The 26,016-nt window shown below is 45.1% G+C and overlaps 1 protein-coding gene and 1 pseudogene across 3 annotated transcripts in view; both read right to left on the minus strand.

Moving 5' to 3' along the window:
• The window catches only part of RALGPS2 (Ral GEF with PH domain and SH3 binding motif 2), a 443,748-nt gene that overhangs the window by 230,914 nt on the left and 186,818 nt on the right, over positions 1-26,016 (minus strand). For all 3 annotated transcript variants that reach the window (XM_049776392.1, XM_049776395.1, XM_049776393.1), the window contains exon 5: positions 10,191-10,300. In XM_049776392.1, the coding sequence (XP_049632349.1) occupies positions 10,191-10,300 (110 nt within the window). The remainder of the gene's footprint in view (positions 1-10,190; positions 10,301-26,016) is intronic.
• On the minus strand, positions 3,671-4,861 carry LOC126013484 (nucleophosmin-like; annotated as a pseudogene).

Here is a 26,016-nt window from a genome sequence, read left to right on the forward strand (position 1 = left end):
TGAGCAACACTCGGTATGGCTCAAAAACTCAGAACTAAATAAATAGACAAATACAGCGTTCTTGAAGCAACCTCAGAAAAGTCAGAAAAGTTGCGATTCTCAGCTAGACACTTGGCCCACATGTGCCAGGTAGTCAGGCTGATGCGGCTCCCTCACTGCTGACAAAGGCTTCCAATCTGAACTCCAGTCCTCATAGTGCTGAAGTTTTATTCCCTTCACCAGTAGGGTGTAGGGTGGGGAGGTGGGGGAATACCATGCACACAGATTCTGAACAAAATCAGGACTAGAGATCCACCTTGACTATATTTACTGACCAAAATAGCAGTGTCAAATCCATGGATCTCAATCAGGGGTGCCTAGGAGACAGGGACAGAAGAAAAGCCTCGGAAAAAAACATTAGTTTCTGTAAAACTCACCAAAGCAGTAGCTTTGCTCACTTCCTGGAAAAAAGCACCAAGACACTCAGAGGTCCAGCCATCTAGTTCCATTCTGTTACCTCATACTGTGACACTCAAGGTAGAATCTTTCCAGTCCTCTCCTAACACAACTGAAATTTCCTGCAGTCAGAAAGGACTGAGGCAATCCCATATGGTCCCATAGGATTTCTGTCTCTCTCTCTCTCTCTCTCTCTCTCTCTCTCTCTCTCTCTCTCTCACACACACACACACACACACACACGACTGAATCATCTATTTAAGGTCAAAAAGTCAATGTCACATTCCCACTGATAAAAGACTACTTAAAAGGGATGATGTCCGTGACCTCTTTTAATGACAGCCATATAGGTAACATACACTTGCTTTTTTGTCCTAAGGGACAAGCCAATAACCCAGAACATCAACTACTAGTAATCAAATGAGAGATTTCTACTGTAATGACCTTACAATAGCTCCGGTTTCACCAGGTAGGAGCCAGCTGGAGGCTGTAAAAGGCTCCTTTCCATTTCTTTTCTTTAACACACACACACACACACACACACACACACACACACACACACAAATACTCTCACTCACCCACTCAAAATCACAATCCCTAGAGAAGGCGCTCCTTCCCATTTCTTTTCTTTAAAACACACACACAAAATACTCTCACCCACTCAAAATCACAATCCCTGGAGAAGGTGCTCAAAGTAGAAAACCTCCTCACTCCCATGGTGGACAAAGAGGGTCCAAAAGAAGGGCTTCCAAGATGCGCTTTTCTTGCTTAACAGTCCTTAGGGAAATACTCTCCAACCCAGTGCTCCTTTATTCCAACACAAGAAGATCTACCTACATGAAGCAATTATACAGCCACCTGGCAGTGCATCCCCAAAGCATAGTGGTGCTTTGTGTCCCATCTAACAAGTCCCTTTTGGAACTGCAGCTCGGAAACCCATCGGTTTGCTCAGAAGACAAGAAGCCTGGGAAGAGGGTCTGCCTGCTGCTGGAGACATGCTCCTTCCTAGAACTGGTTTCAGGTCTGCATCACAACAGAGACACGGACAGGCAAACATGAAGTCAGCTTCCAGTCCAGGGAATCTACCTTCTCTTTTCCTGGCTGCAGCCAGCTCTCAGGTGACACAAACAAGGTGCTTGGGCAGGGCCTGTCGCCATGGTGCTGTTGCTCTCGAGGCTCTTCCACTCGCTTCTCTGATGACTCCAGTCTCAGACCCCCACCTGTCCCTCTAGGAATTTGCTATGCCAGAACGTTCTTTCCTGGACCTGGATTTCTTTTTCTTTTTCTTTTTTTTTTTGGTTTTTGGGTCACACCCGGCGGTGCTCAGGGGTTACTCCTGGCTGTCTGCTCAGAAATAGCTCCTGGCAGGCACGGGGGACCATATGGGACACCGGAATTCGAACCAACCACCTTTTGGTCCTGGATCGGCTGCTTGCAAGGCAAACGCCGCTGTGCTATCTCTCCGGGCCCCTGGACCTGGATTTCTGCCCACCCTACCCCCTCCAATGGATCTAGGTTGTCCTTGTCATGATTTTATCTGCACTATAATTTTATTTCCTTTTAGGGTACTTAGGTACATTTTTATTCACTGTACACACCTTGAAGCTTGAATCTGATTTCTAAATGTGTGGGTCAAAGAGAAACTGTAAGGGGTGTAAGGTGCTTGCTCTGCATGTGGCTGAACCCAGTTTGATCTCAGGCACTGCACATGATCTCTCTCTCTTTTTTTTTTTTTTGGTTTTGTTTTTTTGGGGGGCCACACCCATTTGATGCTCAGGGGTTACTCCTGGCTAAGCGCTCAGAAATCGCCCCTGGCTTGGGGGGACCATATGGGATGCCGGGGGGTCGTTCCTTGGCTAGCGCTCGCAAGGCAGACACCTTACCTCTAGTGCCACCTCACTGGCCCCTGTACATGATCTCTTGAGCACAGAACCAGGAGTGATCCCTGAGCACAGAACCAAGAATAAACCCAGAGCATCACCAGGTATGGCCCAACCTCCCCCTCCAAGTAAAAAGTTCTTTTTTTTAAGTTTTTGGAGCCATACTCAGTGGTAATTAAGGGTTACTCTTGGCTCTGCATTCAGTAATCACTCCAGGCAGGCTCAGAGGACCATATGGGATGCCGGGAATAAAACCCAGGTCATCCCAGGTTAGCCACATGCAAGGCAAACACTCTGCCATTGTGCTATCTATCCAGCTCCCTCAAGTAAAAATTCTAAATGTGATCATTAAGCAATCATTCCTTTGTTGTTTGTTTGGTTTTGTCTGCTTGCCTTTGGCAGTGTTCAGGGGCTATTTCTGTCTCTAAACTCAGGAATTACTTCTGGTGATGCTCAAGGAATTATATGGGATGCCAGGGATCCAACCTGGTTTTGAGTGCATGCAAGGTAAGCACTAAACTATCCCTCCAACTAAACTATCCCTGCTAAACTATCCCTCCAACTCCACATTAAGTAAATATTTCCATTACAACAACGGCAACGACATCCAAAACTCCTCCTTGGTGCCAAAGTATCAGTGATAAAGCCACAGTGCAAAGCCCCTCCTAGTCAGCACTGACACATGGCAGGGCATGAACACGGTCGACCTTACTCCAGTCTTGGGCACTGGGAAAAGTGTCTCAGAGGAGACAGAGGCAATTCCTGGGGCAGCAGGAGTTGAGGAAACAGGATGATGGAGCCAGTGGGAGTGATCCAAGGAGAGGCTTCTCAGGGTTACCGGTCCTCTTCTAACTTTAAAAACAGGAAAAAATCTTCTAAAGTGCCAAAAGGACCCAGTTTTGTAGAAGACATCAATGCAATCAAGTATAGAAAAGGGTGGCTCTCTTCCCAGAGTGGAAGCCAATTATGTGAAAAACTGCTTCTTGATCTTTTGATCTTGGTGTTGTGTAAAATAAAAATAACCACAAGTTGGTGAGTCAGCACCAGGCACCATGTTTATAACCCCTTAGGCACACGGGTCTAATGAAGCAGGGTAGTAGCAGAGAAATAATACACCAAACAGTTAAGATAAGATTTATTGGAGTCAACCTGCCTTTTTTTTTTTTTTTTTTTGGTTTTTGGGTCACCCCAGCAGCACTCAGAGGTTACTCCTGACTCTAAGCTCAGAAATCGCTCCTGGCAGGCAGGCTCGGGGGACCACATGGGATGCCGGGATTCAAACCATCATCTTCTGCATGCAAGGCAAATGCCCTACCTCCACACTATTTCTCCTGTTTTCTGTTCATGATCTCTCTCTGCCGTGTGCTGCCTAGATGCCCCTTCCAAGCCAGGACTGCTTTCTTTATTTTCCATAACCAAATCCACCAGGGTGGGGGATGTTCCTTTAATCTAGGTGGGCTATTACATACCAAAAGAGGAGAGTTAGGAAAAAAGGAAGTTGAGGGAATACCTTTTAGGGCTATTAGTATCACCTTACAGTGTTGATGGTTTTGAGTCTTTTCCATTTTGTATGTTTTTGGTTGGAGTATCTCGTAGAGATTTTTTTGTTTTGTTTCGTTTTTTTGTTTTTTGGGTCACACCTGGCGGCACTCGGGTTACTCCTGGCTCTGTGCTCAGAAATCACTGCTGGAGGCAAGGGGAACCATATGGGATGCTGGGATTTGAACCACTGTTCATCCTGGATTGGCTGCATCAAGGCAAATGCTTTGCAACTGTACTATCTCTCTACCCCCCCTCGTACAGATTTCTTTTCTTTTCTTTTTCTTTTTCTTTTATCTTTTTGGTTTTTTGGGTCACACCTGGCAGCGCTCAGAGGTTACTCCTGGCTCTATGCTCAGAAATCACTCCTGGCAGGCTTCTACATGCAAGGCAAATGCCCCACTGCTGTGCCATCTCTCTGGCCCCTTGTACAGATTTCTTTATGGGGTTTTTTTCTTCAGCTTCCTTGTAACCAAAATGTTCATCTTCATCTTTATCATCATCATTATTGTCGTCATCATCTTCATTGGCAGCAAGTTTTACTTTTTTTCTGAGGAAACTTATTGCCATTTCCAGGGGCATGCTGCTTTCCAGATATGCTCAAGAGTTTCACATCCTCTTCCTCTTTATCTTTGACTCTGCAATTTCCTCTACAGCCATCAAGTGTTCCCCACTGATACGCACAGGCCTAAAACTGCACCTCAACCGCAGAACCACTGGTGGTGTGATCTCAAAGCCCCCAAGTGAAACCACTGGCTATACAAACATTTTCAAAGTTGCCAATGCTACTTTAATTGGACTGCCTTCATAATTCATAGCATTTACTTCAACAATGTGCATCTCATTTTTGCACCAGCCCCCAAACTGACCATTCTCAAAGACAGTTGGTGCTCATTTTCATCATTACCCACTTTAAAGTGATAGTCTTTGTCTGTCTTTGGTTCACAATCGAAAAGATAGTTCTGGGGCCTCAAGGGGCTCATGACCACGTTCATCGAATCTTCCATGAGGTGGTGTACATAATTAGGTGGGTGACGAAGGATGAAGACATGCAACTACTGTGGAAAAGAAATGCTACATATGATGGAATTGTACTAAGGTGTCTACGTGATTTCTTGAGACAGGAAAAACAAAGAACCTGTTGCTAAGGGACAGGTAGGGTGTGGACTGTGAAAGCTAGGGTAGCAGAGGAAGTTCTTTTTGCTATTGGACAATTCTTTAACACAGATGTACTGTAGGACACATTGCAAGCAGTACACACACACCAATGAGAGCCTTTAAAATTGGTGAAAAAGAAAGTTGCTGTCTAGTTAGAACTAGTTATGTGGGGCTGGAAAGATAGCACAGAAGGTAGGGCATTTACCTATCTGACCTGGGTTTAATCCCTGTCATCCGGTATGGTCCCTGAGCCTGCCAGGAGTGATTTCTGAGCATAGAGCTAGGAGTAACCCCTAAGTACTGCTGGCTGTGGGCCAGAAACAAACAAATAAAGACTAGTTAAGCATCATTCAAGATCCTGTTTTGTTAGTACGCTATAGTTTGAAGTTGTTGGTATAGTTAGAAGTAGTTGGTACAGTTAGAAGTAGTAATGAGGGGCTGGAGAGGTGGCGCTAGAGGTAAGGTGTCTGCCTTGCAAGGGCTAGCCAAGGAAGGACCTCGGTTCGATTCCCCCGTGTCCCATATGGTCCCCCCCCAAGCCAGGGGCAATTTTTGAGCGCTTAGCCAGGAGTAACCCCTGAGCATCAAACGGGTGTGGCCAAAAAAACCAAAAAAAAAAAAAAAAAAGTAGTAATGAAGGGTTTGTGGGACTTTATAAAGCTTTTTTTTGTTTTTTGTTTTTTGTTTTTGGGTCACACCTGGCAGCACTCAGGGGTTATTCCTGGCTCCACACTCAGAAATTGCTCTTGGCAGGCTCGGGGGACCATATGGGAGGCCAGGATTCGAACGAATAACCTCCTGCATGAAAGGCAAATGCCTTACCTCCATGCTATCTCTCCGGCTCCCTATAAGCTCTTTTGATGTGTTTTGTTTGGGAGCCATTTTGAGGTACTCAAGAGATCACATCCTGGGTTGGATCAACCCTAGGTTGGCCGCCATGCAAGGTAAGTGTTTTGACCCCCATACTCTCTCTCCAGCTGTCTATATACCATCTTTACATACATTGAAACTAGTGAGATAAACAACTGCTGACCTTTAGATGAAAGTCAAGGAGCTGATGTGTCTGCTCCAGAATTCCATGTCAGATGAAAGTCCTGCTTGCTTTAGAAAATCTCAAAAAGACAAGCTACCAATCTCAAAAACATGACCAACATCTCTGAGCTAAGGACATGACTGTGAAGGTTTTGGTTTGAGAGCAGTTTGCAGGTGATGGGCTTGAGTACCTGGAGATACTAAGTCCCATCTGTAGAGTGGGGTGAGCAAGGATATGGGTATTTGGAACCCTGGCATGGTTAACAGCATGACACTTCTCTTTGTATAGATGAGAACACAAAGCAGACATAGTCCAGCATCAGGTCCCATCCTGACATGCTTCCTCGACACAGCTTCACTGTGACAAGGCTGTTGACACTGATGGTAGGAAACCACTGGAGTGGTTTTATCTCATTAGAGCTTGGAATGATGAGAACTAGTGACATCAAAATGTTTCCACCTCTGACCTGCTCCTCCTAGCTCAGCTTTGTGCCTCTTCCTTCCCACTGACCTTGCCTCCTTGATCTTTTTATGATCTTGTACAAGAACATTGTACTAAGTGGCTCCACTGACTTAGGCCCTGCAAAATGAACTGCCTATAGCCCCATGGCTAAACAGATCCACAGACCATCCAGTTTTAGTAGGGGTCTTTCTTTCCCTTGCTCCAAAATATGGAGATTCTCCTGTCAAGGTAACTATGATAAAATCCAGGCTCTCAGGCCTGGCAGCGGGAGGCTGCCTGGGGAGAAAGTCTGGACACAGCTTGAATACCATCTCCCCAGTGAGATGCTCCCTTATGTCCAACCTCTGTGTGGGACCCATCATTCTTTCTAGATGCATTTAAGATTTTCTTAGTTCTTCATGTAACCTGGTGTGTGTGTGTGTGTGTGTGTGTGTGTGTGTGTGATGCATTTAAGATTTTCTTAGTTCTTCATGTAACCTGGTATGTGTGTGTGTGTGTGTGTGTGTGTGTGTGTGTGTGTGTATGTGTGTGTGCTCTTTTGTTTTTTATTCCTTCATTGCGCAAGCACCAGGAGGATTTCTTGGCCTTTTCAATCAGAATATCTGTGTGTTCTTATTTGGGGACATTTTCTTTCTCTTTTCATGTTATTTTTTAAAACTAATTAGTTTTTTGATTGTATCACCATTAGTTACAAAGCTGTTTGTGACTGAGTTTCAGTTGTACAATGTTCAAACACTCATCCTGGAGATATTTTCTTATATCACTTCTTTTTTTTTTTTTTTTTTTTTTGGTTTTTGGTTTTTGGGCCACACACGACTCAGGGGTTACTCCTGGCTGTCTGCTCAGAAATAGCTGCTGGCAGGCATGGGGGACCATATGGAACACCAGGATTCGAACCAAACACCTTTGGTCCTGGATCGGCTGCTTGCAAGGCAAACGCAGCTGTGCTATCTCTCTGGGCCCGTATCACTTCTTTAACAACTTCCACACCCATTTTATTTTCCCCTTTGCTCTTCTATTCTTTTTTTTTTTTTTTTTTTGGTTTTTGGGTCACACCCGGCAGCGCTCAGGGGTTACTCCTGGCTGTCTGCTCAGAAATAGCTCCTGGCAGGCATGGAGGACCATATGGGACACCGGGATTCGAACCAACCACCTTTGGTCCTGGATTGGCTGCTTACAAGGCAAACGCCGCTGTGCTATTTCTCCGGGCCCGGTTTGTATATTTTTTAATTTCAAGGTTCTCTTTTTTGTCTCTTGTTAGTGTTATATGTCCCCCCATGATCTTATTTTATCTTTGATGTCTTTCCTACTCCCTTTTATTTTCCTTTTGTCTTTCATGTTGTTGTTGTTGTTTTTGGGTCACACCCAGCAGTGCTCAGAAATCACTCCTGGCAGGCTCAGGGGACCACATGGGATGCCAGGATTCTTTTTTTTTTTTTTTTGGTTTTTGGGCCACACCCGTTTGACGCTCAGGGGTTACTCCTGGCTAAGTGCTCAGAAATTGCCCCTGGCTTGGGGGGACCATATGGGACGCCGGGGGATCGAACCGCGGTCCGTTCCTTGGCTAGCGCTTACAAGGCAGACACCTTATCTCTAGCGCCACCTTCCCGGCCCGGGATGCCAGGATTCTAACTGCCAACCTTCTGCCTGCACGGCAAGCGTCTTACCTCCATGCTATCTCTCTGGCCCCCTCTCAAAGATTCTTGATTAACTCTTTGTATTAAGAATAAAGCAGCAGGGGCCGGTGAGGTGGCGCTAGAGGTAAGGTGTCTGCCTTGCAAGTGCTAGCCAAGGAAGGACCGCGGTTCGATCCCCCGGCGTCCCATATGGTCCCCCCAAGCCAGGGGCGATTTCTGAGCGCGTAGCCAGGAGTAACCCCTGAGCATCAAACGGGTGTGGCCCAAAAACCAAAAAAAAAAAAAAATAAAAAAAAAGAATAAAGCAGCAATGGGAGCCAGAGCGATAGCACAGTGGTAGGGTGTTTGCCTTGCACATGGCCAACACAGGACAGACACCGGTTCGAATCCTGGCATCCCATATGGTCCCCAAGCCTGCAAGGGATGATTTGTGAGTGCAGAGCCAGGAGTAACCCCTGAGCACTGCTGGATGTGGCCAAAAATAAATAAATAAATAAATAAATAAATAAATAAATAAATAAATAAATAAATAAATAAAGTAGCAAAGACTGGTGGCTGGTCCAACAAACAAATAGAGTACAAGTCATGCTTGCTCCCAGACCACTCCCCCCCCCAACCCTCTCAACAGTAATAAAGAATAAAGTCCTAGAAATGTGTGTGGGAAGGCAGTGTGCACATAAAAAAACATCGTTATAGGAACTTCCTAAAAGCCTTTTCCCCACATCCCCAAATATCTTTACTGGGATGTGATTCACAGACTATAAAATGCGCCCATTTCAACTGTCCCATTTTCAGTATATGTTATTGCGTAGTTACCACCACCATCTAAACAGAAAACAGTCCACCCGACTCCAAAAACAAATCTTCCGGCCATCTCCTCATATTCCACTTCCTCTGGCCCTATACTTTCAGCCTCTGGCAACCAACACCTGCCTAGTATTTCATACCCAGGTGAACCAGGTGACACCAGGTCTCTGTGACCAAGGCACGCATGTAGCACAGAGTCATCTCTGCTTCATTCCGGTTCATGACTCAGGAGTACTGCAGGGCTGACACACTTGGTGGTTGTCCAATCATCAGCTAAGAGACACTGTCATTTCCATTATGGATGATAACAGACAGGGCTATGTGAATGCTCCTGAATAAATGATAGTGAATCCTAGCTGGGACAATAAGGGGAGAAAGGGCATGGTAGGGATTCTTAAATATGGCTGCTAGCTAGTGTGGGGTCCATCAACTCTCCCCATAAGTCTAAGATGTCAGCTCGCTCCTAATGGCCACTCCAGATCTTCCTACTTCCCAAGTATCAGGCTCTCATGTACACAAGGAAGGAACTGCCAGCCTTGCTCTTAAGGGGAAAGGCGGCATTGCTACAAGCCACCAGATGCTCTTTACCGAAGGAAGAGACACCCCAGAAGAAAGCAAGGATGCAGAAATCTATGACCTGGGAATAAACTAGGCATGAAATAAACTTAAACATGGGACAGAGAGATTCTAGACCAGGGAGGGTGCTTGCTTGTCTTGCATGTGGCTGATCCAGGTTGGATCTCGGGCATGCCATTTAGTCCTGCAACAAGTAAGCCTTAAGTAGAGACCCTGAGTAGTGGCTCAAACCCCCCAAAATAAACATATACATACAACTATAAGTTAAAAGCTCAGACACAGGCTTAGAGCTGGTCAGACACAAGCATTATCCCTCACAGTTGCTCTTGGTGAGACACACCCAAAGCTTGAGTATCATAAGTAAAGGCCTAATGCAGTTCCTCCTCGGGTCATATTTAGCAAGAGCTTTTTGCAGGACAAACCAGAACCAGAAGATGACAACAACCACTTAGTGGAGCCAGAAATGACTCTTCTTACACAGGCTAGGCCAAGGGTCAGAGCAGAGTCCCTCTGGCAGCTCGGAAGCTGAAAGACTGAGTGCAGTGAGGCCTGCAGCAGGACCTACAGCTGAGTTGGATCCTTGCAGTGGCCTTTCATGCAGACCCAGAGAAGCCAAACATGGTTTCTGCCTCTACTCCCTTATCAAGGCCGGGCACTCCCTACCTGTCCTCGGTGTTGCGCAGGGATGGGAGTCGGAAGCTGGTGTTCCTATCAAGCTTTGATTGGCTTTTGGTCCTCTTGATGGAGCCTTTCAGGCGCTTGCTGAAGAATCCCTAGAAATAAAAGGCAGAGGCAATGGTAGAGTGAGTGAGGAACTGGTCCCATATGGGACCTCTGGCTGAAAGTGTTAGCCACCAAATCCAGAACTGAAACCTAGCTTGCTTGCTTTGCTTGCTTGCTTGCTTCTTCTTCTTCTTTTCTTCTTCTTCTCTCTCTCTCTCCTTCTTTCTTTACTTCCTTCTCTTTCTCTCTCCCTCTCTTCTCTATTCCTTCCTTCCTTCCTTCCTTCCTTCCTTCCTTCCTTCCTTCCTTCCTTCCTTCCTTCCTTCCTTCCTTCCTTCCTTCCCTCCCCCCCCTCCCCCCCCCCCTTTTTTTTTTTGCACACCAGATGACACTCAAGGGTTACTCCTGGCTATGCTCTCAGAAATTGCTCCTGGCTAGGGGGACCATATGGGATACCAGGGATCAAACAAGGCCCAGGCCCTTCCTGGATCTGCTGCATGCAAGGCAAACGCTCTACAACTGTGCTATGGCTCCAGCCCCTACTTACTCCAACACTACCTAGTAAAGTGATAAAAAAGTATTTATTATATAATTGGGATCATGAAGAAACTTTTTGGGGAGAGAAGGGGTTTGGGGTCACACCTGGCAGTACTCAGGGCTTACTCCTACTCTGTGTTCATGGATAACTCCTGGGGTTGGGGGGCAGGGCAGGCTAGGTTGGGGTCACATATGAGTTGCTGAGGATAGGACCCAAGATATCCACATATGAATCCCTACCTTATGATTGCTCTGGTCCCTTCATGCAAGTTTTTTTTTTATAGGACTTATTTTCCCTTTTTAAGTTTCTCTACTAGCTTTAGTAGGGAAACATCACTTTCATAATGAATTTTAAAAACCATAGTGAGAAAGTCATTTCTTTCTCTAGAGATGATGGAAGCAACGCCTTCAGGGTAAATCATATACCAACAGCAAGAAGCCAGAGAAACGGGCTCCTGTTTTGGAGTACCTTAGACTGGAACTCCACCTGTAATCACATTCTCTCAATTCCCCAGTCCTGCTCTTCTCCACATCTGCCAAGCACTCAAACTGACTTTTTCTCCCATTCAGGCATGAGACTGGATGTTTCTATACGTGTCTAATCAAGGGAGTCCAAGGCACAGAGGGGCCAAGGAGCCAAAGAATGAGGAAAAATGAGAAAAGCAACAACCACACACACACACACACACACACAAAACCAACCAAACAAACAAACAAAAAAACCCACTAGCATGACAGTGGAGGATTCATCTCCCTCTAACTGTACTGGAGTGAAATGGAAATCCCTAGTGAAATTCCATCCCTATGTGGCAACTGAGTTTAAGGGGAGAAATGCAAACATGAAATTAAAATGAGATGACAGTCATGAGGTAGACGCGTTTCTCCACTTCCCTTAAAATTAGGGTAGCAGGTTTCTGTGAAATGTGCCAAGGAGAGGGTGTAGCTAGAAGCAACCCTAAACTCCAAGAGCAACTACAAGGAAGAGTTGTAGGATCATCATCCCCCGATCTTCCTTTTTGTTTGCCCCCCAAAATGCTAGTACTCAGATGTTCCACTCTGTAAATGATCAATAGCTCTTCAATTTTCTTTGTTTTTGGGCCACACCCAGAAATGCTCAGGGCTTACTCCTGATTCTGCACTCAGGAATTACTCCTGAGTATTGGATGCTGGGGATGGAATCTGGTTTGACTTCATGCAAGACAATCATCTCCCCACTATACTATGACTTTGGTCCCCAACTTGTTGCTTTTAAATGGGGTCACCCCACCATGGCTACTGACAAAGTTAAAATGACTCACTCTGAGAGCCTGGACTACTGGTGCATGGCTGGATCTGGCTTCATTTGAGCATGGCCCGTGAAAGATGCGCCCAGTGCTGCCTTTCTAAAGTGCCTTGCAAAGGTGGTGGCAATAATTGCAGTGGCTGTGGACTGGAGGAAGAAGCCCTGAAGGCTGCACCAGGCGAATGGAGTCTGCGTGGTGACTGGAATTAAACCGCTGCTATGCAACCAGGCTCCCAAGCCTCAGTGGCAGTGGTGAGAGGCATGGTTCCCTGAAGAACAGGGAGCTAAGGCAGTGCTTGGCCCCCAGCCCTGGTCCTACTTCAGACTTTTTCTTATCTGTCACTGCTCAGGGATCCTGGGCAGTGCTACAGAACTCCCAGCGATGTGCCCTTCTTAGAGTCATTTCTCTAGAGTGCAGGCAAAGAGCCCCAAGACAGTGCCAATGCCAGGCAAAAAGGACCAGCTGAGGCTTGTCTCACCTGAGGCTGAGTTTCAATTCCATCAGGAAGCAAATCTCTGAATCCTGCATCATCAACAGTTTGCTTGGGAAGGGACTCACTTGGGAAGTGGAGGTGTTGTATATAAACAATTTCTTTTCTGGCTCTATGGCTTTAAGATCCAGATGCTAAATCCATGGGAACCAAAACCCAACTGAGAAAACTGAACAAGGACCAAAGAAAAGGGAAAATCAGTTTCCATTCCACTTTCTAGTGTCATACTAAATTTCCTCCTTTTCTCATCCAATTATTCCAAGTGCAAACACGGACAGTGGCTCTCAAAGAGAATGTTACCATATTTTCCGGCGTATAAGATGACCCCCTAATTTTGCAGTTAAAACATAGGTTTAGGCCTATATTCGCTGTATCAGACAGAACGTTCCTGTGCTGCAACTGTATGTACCACAGTGAGCCAATCACAACAAGCAAAGGTTCAAAGATTATACTGTAATAGACTTCCTCTCTGACTGTGGCCAATCTGAGCAGGCTTTTTACAGTGAAGATTTGGGTCCAGAACATTGTCTAATTTGCATGCATAAAAAGCCTGCTTGGATTGGCTGAGTTAAGAGAGGTGGTCCGAGCAGCCTTGCAGTGATTGGTGCAGGATCGAATTGGAAAATTCATTTTATGGCAATATTCAGACAATTTTCATTTAGCAGCATATTGAAACATTTTTCGGGATATACTTGGCGTATAAAACGACCCCCGATTTTCGGTTGACATTTTTTTTGTTTCAAAAGTCGCCTTATACGTCAGAAAATACAGTAATTACAAAGAACTGGGAAGAGATCTGCCTGGTAGTTCTTATGTGGATCATTTCTTCTCTTGTGGGGTTTTTATTTTATCTTTCTTTTTTTGGTTTTTGGCTATACCCGGCAGCACACAGGGGTTACTCCTGGTTCTGTGTTCGGAAATGACTCCTGGCAAGGTCGGTGAACCATATGGGATGCCAGGGATCAACTCTGGGTCAGCCGTGTGCAAGACAAATGCCCAACCCACTGTGCTATCACTCTGATCCTTTCAAATTTAAGAAACAGGGAAAAAGAAAAGGCTCCATCATTGATTGCAATTGTTTTTCCAGAGCTGATGAATCAATCTTTGTTGTCTAGAATGCAGTGATCTACATTTTTGAGACATAGCCAGTGATTCTCTTGCATTAAACAAAGTCAAACTTGATTATAAAACTTTTAAACACAGAAAGCACAGAAATTAACATATTAAACACATTCTCATTCAGCAGATTTAATATTCATGTCAGCATTATTATTATTATTATTATTATTATTTTTTTTTTTGGATTTTGGGCCACACCCAGCGGTACTCAGGGGTTACTCCTGTCTGCTCAGAATAGCTCCTGGCAGGCATGGGGGACCATATGGGACACCGGGATTCGAACCAACCACCTTTGGTCACGGATCGGCTGCTTGCAAGGCAAACGTCGCTGTGCTATCTCTCCGGGCCCTATTTTATTTATCCTATTTATCTCCAGCCCAGTATTATTTTAATACCAATATTTATATTGATGCTACTATTTTAAAATAAAAATTTTACTGATGCTATTATTTTTTGTTTGTTTGTTTTTTTGGTTTTTGGGTCACACCTGGCAGCACTCAAGGGTTATACTCCTGGCTCTATGCTCAGAAATCGATTCTGGCAGGCTTGGGGGACCATATGGGATGCCAGGATTTGAACCATCATCCTTCTGCATGCAAGACAAACACCCTAACTCCATGCTATCTTTCCAGCCCTGATGTTATTTTTTTTTCCCCCGATGCTATTATTTCTTAAAATAAAGTAAAATGTGGGGCCGGAGCAGTGGCACAAATGGTAAGGTGTCTGCCCTGCACGTGCTAAAAAAACCCCTCGGTTTGAACCTCTGGTGTCCCATATGGTCCCCCAAGGCAGGAACAATTTCTGAGTGCATAGCCAGGAGTAACCCCTGAGCATCACAGGTGTGGCCCAAAAAGGAAAAAAAAAGTAAAATGTATGTTAAAAATCTAAATATATAACATGCTATAATTGTTAGAAAAAAAAGTTTACAGGGTCAGAGATAGAACAGTGATTGGGTGTTTGCCTTGCATGTGGCTGACCTGGGACAAATGCAAATTCGATTCCCAGCATCCCATATGGTCCCCAGAATCTGCCAGGAGCGATTTCTGAGCATAGAACCAGGAGAAACCCCTGAGCGCTGCCGGGTGTGACTCAAAAAAAGAAGGGAGGGGACTGGAGGGGAAGAGAGCACATTGTCTGATTTCTTCTGCTTGTTTTTCCTGTGGCGCCAGGGGTCAAATCCAAGGCCTCAAACATGCAAAGCAAGTGTTCTGTTGCTGAACATTCCCAGCCTAGATTTCAGGTTTCTTTTTCCATCCCCTCTCACTCTCTCTTTTGTTTTGTTTCTTGAGTCAGAGGTGGAACCCAAAAGCTCAAACATGCAAAGCCTGTGCTTGACACTGAGTTCCATCATCTATCCAAAACTCTTTTTTTTTGGTTTTTAGGCCACACCCGGCAATGCTCCGGGGTTTCTCTTGGCTGTCTGCTCAGAAATACCTCCTGGCAGGCACGGGGGACCATATGGGACACGGGGATTCGAACCAACCACCTTTGGTCTTGGATTGACTGCTTGCAAGGCAAACGCCCGCTGTGCTATCTCTCCGGGTCCTATTTTTTTTTTTTAACAATCAAGTTAAAGGGTGTGTGTGACCTTATTCTATTTTTTATATATAAATTATCTTTATTTAAACACCGTGATTACAAATATAATTGTAGCTGTAAAGAACACCCCCCTTCACCAGTACAGGATCCCCACCACCAATTTCCCAGATCTCTCTACTCCCCACCCCACCAACACCTGTACTCGAGACAGGCTTTCTTTTTTCCTCATTCATTCACATTGTTATGATAGTTTTCAGTGTAGTTATTTCTCTAACTGCAGTTATCACTCTATGTGGTGAGCTTCATGTCATGAGCTGCATCTACATGGGAAGATGGGGGGAAATAAGGGTTGGGACTGAGGCAGTAAAATATTAGAAATGAGATTTGTAGGGCAGTACAAGGTCACAATACAAGATGGATGTTATGGATATATAAAATATATGCATACAATACTATCAATAGGAAAACAAGGAGAAAAAAATTCCAATGACTGGCCCAACATAAACCAGTACTAAAACGGCCTGCCATCCTCCCAAAGCGCATTTCCATTAGTGTAGGGAGAGGTAGGGGGGAAGCCTGAGGACCACTAAGAGCCCACCTGAACCCACTTCTGGCCATCTGAGCTGGCACCCAGGAAAGGCCTGGAGTCAGGGGAAAAAGACAAGGACGGCTGGGGGCCTACCAAGCCTCCCAGCACTCCCTAGGCTAGGGAGAAGGGCTCCGGTATGGGGCCTCCCCAAACCCCATACCTGGCAAGAGCTGGTCTCCAGAATCAAGGAGAAAACCGGAAGCCAGATGTCTGCCTGCCCTCGTCCCCATGCACCTCCTCCCTGGAGTACGGAGGTAGGGGGGAAGCCTGAGGACTACTAAGAGTCCACCTGAACCCACTTCTGGCCATCTGAGCTGGCATCCAGGGAAGGCCTAGAGTCAGGGGAAAAAGACAAGGACGGCTGGGGGCCTGCCAAGCCTCCCAGCACCCCCCAGGCCAGGGAGAAGGGCTTCAGTATGGGGTATCCAAAACTCTTTTGATAATTATTCTATTAAATTTCTTCTCCCATATCACTTTCAAATTTACTATATCGCAGTTTGATTATATATATATATATATTATATATTAGAATTATGGAGCTATTATTGACCAAAGGCAGAACTGCCTCTATTAAGGTGTGTTTTTTGATGAGTCCCAACAACTATTTACCACTGAGACATGGAACACTTCTATCATCACCAAAATTTCTTTATGCCCCTTCCATACAATCCTTTCCTTTACCTTCAGCTGCTAGAAACCATGAATCCTATTTGTTCCTATAGTTTTATCTTTTCCAAGATGATACATAAGTCTAAGTCTTCCTTCCCTTATCCTATTATCTCTGAAATTAATCTATTTGTTGCATGTGTCAGTCTCTCTCTCTCTCTCTCTCTCTCTCTCTCTCTCTCTCTCTCTCTCTCTCTCTCAACATACATACCAAAGTTTTATTGATTTGCCAAGAGATGGACATCTGGGTTGTTTCCTGTTTGGGTCTATTAAGAATCAATTTGCTTTAAAAGATTGTGAACAAAGCTTTATGTGAACATATGGCTGGAATTTCACAAAAATGGCTAAGCTGTTAATGAGGCAGAGTGAGGATAGGCTCTTGGAAAGAAAATTAGTCCTTACTTGCCCTCTTTATATTTGGAATAATTTTAGCTTTATAGGAAATCTGAAAACACTTTATAGTCTGCCTTTTTCTCATTTTCTTCCCCTAACAGCCAGGGATGGTAGCGTGTATCTGAGATCACAGACCAAATTCTAATTTTTCCAATTAGGCTACAGTGTAGATGCAGCTTGTGACCTGCTGTGATAAATGATGGCAAACATAGCACCTTTTCCAGGACAAGAGGAAGGTCTCAGCAAGCACCCAGATGTTACCAGGTTAACCAAGGATCTGGGGCTCTTTCTTGCACAGTCAGCTTGCTAAGGCCTTCCACGTTCCTAACTAGTACTTTTTTTCTGTCTTGACCAAGAATTAGTTCTCTGTCCATCTGATAGCCCCCTAACTGATCCTTAGCTCCTGGAGGCAATCCTGAGTGGGCTCATTTCTGTTTCTCTATAGTATTTAGCACACAGTAGATGATGAAGGAAACTTAGGAACAGCCTCAAAATTGTCAGAACAAATCCCAATATGGTGGTCACTGAGAAAATTGGAGTATTTGGCATGTCCCCCAAAGCTACATTCCCACTCTGAAGTCAACACTTCTCTTCCACAGGTCACAAGGTGGGACAATGAAGGAAGCCAGCTAGAAGGGGAAGGAAATTGAGAGTGAGGGGTCAAATTTGAGAAAGAAAACCACCCTCCTCCCACACCAAAGCAAGACTGTTGTCAGAGCTTACTGAGGGCACCTGAAAAAGCCTCAGATAACAGTATGCGAAAGACACTTGCCGTTGTCAGGGGAGATGGACTAGATGATTTTAATTGAAGTTTTCCACCTAATTTCTAGGACTCTAAGAATAACAGCACTACAGGTAGGGAGGGCCTTGAGTCTCTGAGTTGCTTTTAAAGATACCATTCTGGGGCTGGCGAGGTGGCACTAGAGGTAAGGTGTCTGCCTTGCAAGCGCTAGACAAGGAAGGACCGAGGTTTGATCCCCCGGCGTCCCATATGGTTCCCCCAAGCTAGGGGCAATTTCTGAGCGCTTAGGCAGGAGTAACCCCTGAGCATCAAAAGAGTGAGGCCCGAAAAACCAAAACCAAAAAAAAAAAAAAAAAAGATACCATTCTTTTTTTTGGGGGGGGGGGGCACATCCGGCATTGCTCAGGGGTTACTCCTGGCTGTCTGCTCAGAAATAACTCCTGGCAGGCACGGGGGACCATATGGGACACCGGGATTTGAACCAACCACCTTTGGTCCTGGATCAACTGCTTGCAAGGCAAACACCACTGTGCTATCTCTCTGGGCCCAAGATACCATTCTTTCTGTCTATGTAGAAACAAAATACCCCTACAGATCCACATTATGGAAATGATGGTGAGCACAAGGCTGAAAGGAAAATGTTTCAATCTTCTGGCCTCCAGCAAGAGAGGAGAAGCTCAGTTTTTTTTTTTTTTGTTTGTTTGTTTCAGTAGTAAATGGGGGAGGGAAGGAAAATTCTGTCATTGTAGCAAAAATTCTATTCTTTAATTGTAGTGTTCCTAATGCAATTAACTTTCCTTATCCATTACAAATTGAAGCACAGGGGTGTTGGAATGATGCCCTTAAGGCATCTGTCTTACACGTAGCCAACCAGGGTTAGATCCCGGGCATCCCATATGGTCCCTGGAGCCCGCCAGAAGTAATTTCTGAGCAGAGTCAGGAATAACCCGAGTGAATGGAATACAGTCCCAAAACAAACCAACAACAACAACAACAACAACAACAACAAAATGAGGCACCCAGATATTAACAAGCAGGTCATTATTCCACAGTGCTATTTTATTCGCAAACCTCTAAGAATCTTCAAGAATTTGATTTCCCTAAGGAAAAAACCAAAAGCTTTAAAGAATTTCAAACATCTTTTAGTCATACAAGGCCATACAGGCAGCTTAATAGCTCATCTATGATAGGTACATTCTCTATTTCTGTCTTCTTTATCTTGCCTAGCAGTGCTTGGGAGGCCCTGGGTATGCACCAGTGATTTTCGGCTGAGCTGGCTGGTGTGATCTGGATCAATACAAGGATCCCCTCCTGCTTAGGCTCCTAAGTGCCCAGATCTCTGAGCCAACCCCAGTGTTCAGGGACTATGGTACTGGGGCTTACACCCAGGTCAGGCACAAACATGTTCCTTAACAACTATATCATCGGGGCCAGCGTGGTGGTGCTAGAGGTAAGGTGTCTGCCTTGCCAGCACTAGTCTAGGATGGACCGTGGTTCGATCTCCCAGTGTCCCATATGATCCCCCAAGCCAGGAGCGACTTCTGAATGCATAGCCAGGAGTTACCCCTGAGCATCACCAGGTGTGGCCCAAAAACCAAAAAACAAACAAACAAACAAACAAACAAAAAAACCCCAAAAAACCCAACTATATCATCTCCTGGCCATAGATACTTAGTTATAAATGCCAAGAATGTGCACTTCTGATAGATGACAGGTATTGAACAACTTGGGGGGGGGTGTCCCCACAAAGCCAGGTTCTACACTGGCTGACAATCCCTGTTGACTGCATGGACTCTGAAGCAGAAGCAAATTAAAACAGGCTGTCCAGTGGTCACTCTCAGTATTCTGTTCACAGGGAACTGGAGAAAGTGACTGATGCCTTTTACCCTCTACATTTCACCTCAAATTCTGGTACTTCACGGGTCTTTACAATCCAACACACAATGTTGATTCGTTAAAACCCATCGATTAAACAAACAAACAAACAAACAAACAAACAAACAAACAAAAAACCATCGATTAATGATGAGAGTTTGGTATGGAGAAAGTCTTTGCAGTGGGTGGACATTGTGGACAGGAACACCAGCTATAGAGCAAATTGACTTAATTAGATAAGACACAAGATGCCTGAGATCTGGAATGAGATGAGGCCTGGCCTGGGGAAGGGTTTCTAAAGTGACCATGAGGTGACTCCAGTGAAACCTAAGAGCCTGTTGAACATTAGATCCTGGGCTAGAGACAGTGCAGTGACTGGGGTTAGTTGGTACAGTTCAAACCAATTTTTTCTACTTTCTAGAACATTTATTATGAAAATATTTTAAAATGATGCCCCCTCTGTTACATATGATTGAAAGGCATAGTTCATATATATCTTCTCTCTGCTAACTCATTTTTCTTTTCTGATCTCTGTGTTTCTTCTCTTCTCTTGACAGGATTTTGGTATGAGGACCTGGTCATACTCTATACACACATTCACAGATGACCAGAAATTCACTCTTTACCAAAAAGACTCACTTCTGGGAAGATGCTTGGACAGACTTTTACTCAGTAATGGTGGTCAGCAAAGAGAAGGGAGTATGGACCAAGGACCTAGCAGAGGTGAGACAACTAGTGTAGAGCAAATACAATGGCAGCATGGAACCAGAGAGATGGTGCTGGATCCCAATAACGGTGCCTTGACCGTTGGCACCGCATATGATTCCCTTAAGCATTGCCAAGAGTGAATCCTGGCCCCACCTTCCCCAAATAAACCAAATTTAAAGGCTTATTCTAGTCCTGAGCTTACAGCCTTCCTATTCTTTGAAGTTCCTAAGGTGGCTGCTGTCCAGAATTGCACAATCAACATTGTCTTCACTATGTGGGCACAAAGCTTTATCTCATCAAACCTAAAAAAACAAGATCTTAGGGCAGAGCTTCCAAAGAGTCTGTTTAAGAAAGAGACCAGCAGCGCTGCCCTTTAGGAGCATACCAATGTTTCTATATGGGACTTAATGCCTGCTTCATCTCCCAACGCTCTGTTGGACTTTCTAAGACAAACCCTCGTAGAGGATTTTTGTCTTTTGACAAGAGTTTGTCTCTTGCCACTCTACCTGGGGCTGCTCTTTGGTCACTGCACAGAGATCCCAGGAGAGTAGAAGGAAGCGGCTGCCTTGGTTCTATGGTGTTTCTGGGTACCTGGGTCTATTTTGGCCCTGTGCACTGTCAGAGTCAAGCCTGCAGTTAATACAAATGAAGCAGCTGGACTTATTGTGTTCCCTTCACAGGGCCAGACAGTCTGGAGCACTGTGCTATGGAAACGAGGCCGCTCAGGCCAGCACCTGACCCAGATCACAAGCTCACCTCAGGCACCGGCAAAGGAGAGGCAACACCAAACTCATCAACAGCAATTGTGGTTTTATGAATAGTATATTAAGGAAAGCAGCCGGCAGCCCAAGCTTAGGCAACATGCTACTGTGAGAGGTATCCACATATGAGTTTTCCCCACTGCATTAAATTTGGGAACTTGGAGAACTTTTCTTGATTTCCTTTCCACTTCTATAATATCACTGAAATAAAGTTTCAACAATGGATAAAACACACCCAGGTGTTTTGTTTTGTTTTTTTTTTAAAGGGAAACTAAAATGTAACAAGGGGGAGCCGAGGGTGAGGTGGGAGGGGGAATGCTTTGTCCAAGAAAGATATTTAAAAAGAGGCAAAAAATGTCTTAAAATAGCTGATTTAGATTCATTTAAAATGATTTAAAATGAATAAAATGGCTGAAGGCACTACTAATCCAAACCTGAATATACATGAACCTTGTGAACATATAGAAAGATAGATCAATAGAACGATTCACTGATAGTTCACCTAACCAGGGGTCTCAAACTCGCAGCCTGCCGTTTGCTTTGTGGCCCTGCCCTAGCGAAATCTTTTTTCGTTTTGTTTTGTTTGAGTTGTTTGGGTCACACCCCCCAACGTTCAAGGCTTACTACTGACTTTGAACTCAAGGATCGCCCCGACTTTGCCTCCTGCGGCCCCCAGGTAAATTGAGTTTGAGACCCTTCAAACTATAGTTGGGAGTGTACACACACATGCATATACACATTCCTTATACTTAAGGTGCAGAAAAATAGCCATAGGAACAAGTCATGACTCTTTTTTTGGTTTTGGTTTTTGGGTCACACCCGGCAGTGCTCAGGGTCCTTCTGGATCTATGCTCAGAAATTGCTGCTGGCAGGCTCGGACCATATGGGATGCTGGGATTCAAAACACCGTCTTTCTACACGCAAGGCAAACGCCTTACCTCCATGCTATCTCTCCGGCCCCTCATAACTCTTTTTTAAGTTTTGGCTTTTGGTTATGCTCAGGAGTACTCCAGGCTCACTCTTGTTCTGAACAAAGGATTCACTCCTAGCAGGGTTCCAGGACCATATGAGATGCCAGGATTGAACCTGTATTAGCTGTGAGCAAGGTAAGGCTTTGCAGGGATTAATACAGTTTGATCCCTAGTACCATATTTGGCTCCTCAAGCCCCACCTGGAGTGATCCCTGAGCACAAAGCTAGGAGTCAGCCCTGAGTGCTGCTGGATGTGGCTCAACCATTGTGTTGGCCTCACATCACCTGGGATACAATATATACACAAAATATCACAGCCCCAAGTTCAAATCTCTGTTGCAGGGTAAGATGCAATTGTACTCAAAACCATGTATGTCTCAAACTATCTCTTGGATTTAGGAAGCAACCTGGTGACCACCTTGGCAGAGACAGCATTGGGAACACCGACAGAAGACATGGCAAATATGCTCCATCTTCTTGTTGTGGGATTGTTCTTGTCTGTTCTAACCACTCAAGAACCACCGAGTGTCCCATGGGCACAAAGCTGAGGAGGAGATACACGGACTGCTAAGGAGAGTCATGCCTTACAAACACTAGGAATGAAGGCTATGAGAGTGAAGGAAGAACAAAATCATCCCTGATGAGAGTAAGGGACAAAAAGCACAACATATTCCTGCTGGACCCCCTGGTTTAAGGTCATACAAGTCCCCTGCCTTGCCCTTTGTTTGGGGGTGTGGGGCTCTGCTGAATGATAGACTCATCACTAGCAATGTGAGTTGAGACAATAATAATGAGAAGACACCGAGTCACTTGGTAAAGTCAACTAACATTTCAGTACTTCCCAGGTTGGTGTCGTGTTAGCACCAAGGCAAATACGTCAACAAACAAATCTCTAGCACTTAGACAGCCAACAAGATTTGGTTAAGCTGGAGAAATAAGCCACTCAGTCCTGCTCCCAAAAGCCTGGTTCCCCCTCAGTGTCACAGGTTTTGCCTGTGTGCAGTTCAGTTCCACTTGGATTCCATGAAAGCACCATCGCCCTGAGGAGTATCCAACCTGGAGTCTCTTCTTGCTCTGTCAATGCTTTTCATGGACCAAAGAAGCTCAGCTCAGCTAATGGCTTTTGGGCAAAGTCTGACCTCAAGCAGGTCACTGGGAAAAACTGGTGCCAATAAGCTTATCTATCTCTTTGTCAGTTGGGTCGGTGGTCAGCCTTGAGCCCCAAGGCTCACTTTCCTCAGAGTGGAAAGATCTCTGTGTCCATTTTGGTTTCCCTAGTACCAACTGTCATGCCACAAAGGAATCAGTAATTAGGGACTGATTTTGCTGATAGTTCACCCAAAGCAAACCTTCAGTAACAGTGCCATTTTCAGGGCCAGAGAGAAATAGTATAGCAGAGTTGGTCTTGCATGCTTCCATCCTCAAAACACCAGAACTGATCCTTGAGCACAGAGCCAGGAGTAAGTTCTGAGCATTGCCAGGTATGCCCCTCCCACCCCCCATTAAACGAACAAAAAAGGTCACTGTCAGTAACTTAGTTAACGTTTGCTGAAGTTGATGTCATGTGCTTTGAGCAAGGCAGAAAATGAAGGGGGAAAGAGGGTGGGCCTGGTCTTTTTGGGGAGCCATCTGGGGTAAGTAGTTACCCTTGTTTTCATCATCATAAAGACACCTGTATCCCAAAAACCTACTATTCTTACTTCAATCTCATCTCACCCCTTTACAAAGCATAACACGGGAATGATAGTCTGAGAAACCCACTATTAATTTAGAGCAGGGGTCTCAAACTCAATTTACCTGGGGGCCGCAGGAGGCAACATCAGTAGTAAGCCTTGAACATTGGGGGGTGTGACCTAAACAACTAAAACAAAACAAAACAAAAAAAGATTCCTCTAAGGCGGGGCTACAAAATGTTGTACGGAGGGCCGCAAACGGCCCACGGGGCCGCGAGTTTGAGACCCCTGATTTAGAGTAAAGCATCCAAACCCGGGTTCCTTTCTGCACCACTTTCTTGTAGTGAGCAAGAATACTTTTTTCTGATCGCAAGCTAGATCTGCTTTTTAGCAGTGATACATTTTGGGCTGGGAGTGACTTAGCAATGGTATGAGAGGGGAAATTCAGGAAATATGGGGCCCCATCTCCAAGAACCATTTGAACCTGGTAGGGCCTGAATCAACCCACCTCTTCTGGTTTCCCAGCAAAGTACATCAGCAAGGACTGTTAAGCACTGCACAAAATAGCCTTTTGGGACAAATTTCTGAGTTGCCGTGTATCCTAGATCCCAGGACATCACACAGCGTGACAGGAGCACAGCATCACAAGCATGACTGTCATACACACTACCCACCTCTACACAGCAGCCCATTTCCCCAGAAACTCCTCAGGTTACTTCTCCTTGCTGTACCTTTCTAAGAGCCAACATCAGTGTGTGCTTTTGTCCACTAACAAGGTAAGTATAGGGGACTCTGGAACTGCAATGGGGTAATCAGAAGCTCTTGCATCCCTCATCATTGCTAAGCCGGGGAAATGGTCTGGAGATGAACAATGTATGAGTGATTGGAGAGTCATGTCAGCTTTGGCACATGCACTGCTGTGTTGTCCCTAAAATCCATTCCTCTTCCTATGAATGAGTTACTGAAAAGGGAAAGTGAGCACTGTGCCCCAACTACTTTGTATTGTATCTGAAAGCTCAATGTTGTGCCTCAGGTTCTGAGCAGGCTGTGCATTCATGCTTCTTTAGCCAATCACTGGCCTGAAAAACGAATACATCACATTTCTATTCTACCACAACTAAGGCACTTCTACACGCAACCCTTCCCGCCAGCCTCTATGCATGGGGGACCTGACATTTGATGGCTGTTTTGTTAGGAAAATAAGGGGACAGAGCAACAGCATAGTGGTAGGGCATTTGCCTTGCATGCAGCCGACTTAGGATAGACCTAAATTTGACTCCTGGCATCCTATATGGTCCCTTGAGCTTGCCAGGAGCGATTTCTGAGCACAGAGCCAGGAGTAACCCACCGGGTGTGGCCCCCCCCAAAAAGCAAACAAAATAAAAGAAAAATGAGAGAAGAGAAAACTAAAAACAAAACAAACAAACCCAAACTTTCTCTTTCAAGGGTGGAGAAAGTTATTCCCATGGGCCGGGAGAGATAGCACAGCAGCGTTTGCCTTGCAAGCAGCCGATCCAGGACCAAAGGTGGTTGGTTCGAATCCCGGTGTCCCATATGGTCCCCTGTGCCTGCTGGGAGCTATTTCTGAGCAGACAGCCAGGAGTAACCCCTGAGCACCGCCGGGTGTGGCCCAAAAAACAAACAAAACAAACAAACAAAAAAAAAACACACACAAAAAGAAAGTTATTCCCATGGAACAGAGAAATTTAATAAAAGATTAAAAAATCAGATCATGGGGCAGGAGATATAGCATGGAGGTAGTGCATTTGCTTTGCATGCAGAAGGACAGTGGTTCGAATCTAGGCATCCCATATGGTCTCCCGAGCCTGCCAGGGGCAATTTCTGAGCCTAGAGCCAGGAGTAACCCCTGAACACTGCTGGGCGTGACCCCCCAAAAAAAGTCAGATCATTTAAGATTCCTGTCAGAAATACTGGGTCAGAATATTAATCTAACACTTGCCTGTGATATTTAAACATTAAAATAAAAAAATCTGTGAAACTTTTGGCAGTGTTAGGCATCTACAAACTCTGCAAGCCTCTGGGATCCAACAGCAGATTATTCCCCTTCTCTTTAGGGAAGATCCACAATAAAATATTCATTTTGGTGACACTATCAAGTTCAGTAGGTGATATATTAAGTTCTTAGTTCCACTTAAAAAGGCACTGAAACTTTTAAAGAGTACAAGGCCAGTCTTTTCCCTAACAGAAAGGTCTATTTCTACTTGAGTCTACTGTTTCATTGTGCCCACAAACCTGAAGTCAACTTTCTCGTGAATACAAACAATTCAGTGGGGAGAATATTTCTTATCCAACCCAGAGATAATGGAATAGGTCAACTCCAGGCTATCAAAAGGACTCAAAAACTTGCCACCCAAGCTGAGGGGATCCCCTGCATCTCCCTGCCACTGTCTGCCCTGAAC

This window comes from Suncus etruscus, chromosome 7 (assembly GCF_024139225.1).
Source record: "Suncus etruscus isolate mSunEtr1 chromosome 7, mSunEtr1.pri.cur, whole genome shotgun sequence".
In the NCBI taxonomy this organism is placed as follows: Eukaryota; Metazoa; Chordata; class Mammalia; order Eulipotyphla; family Soricidae; genus Suncus; species Suncus etruscus.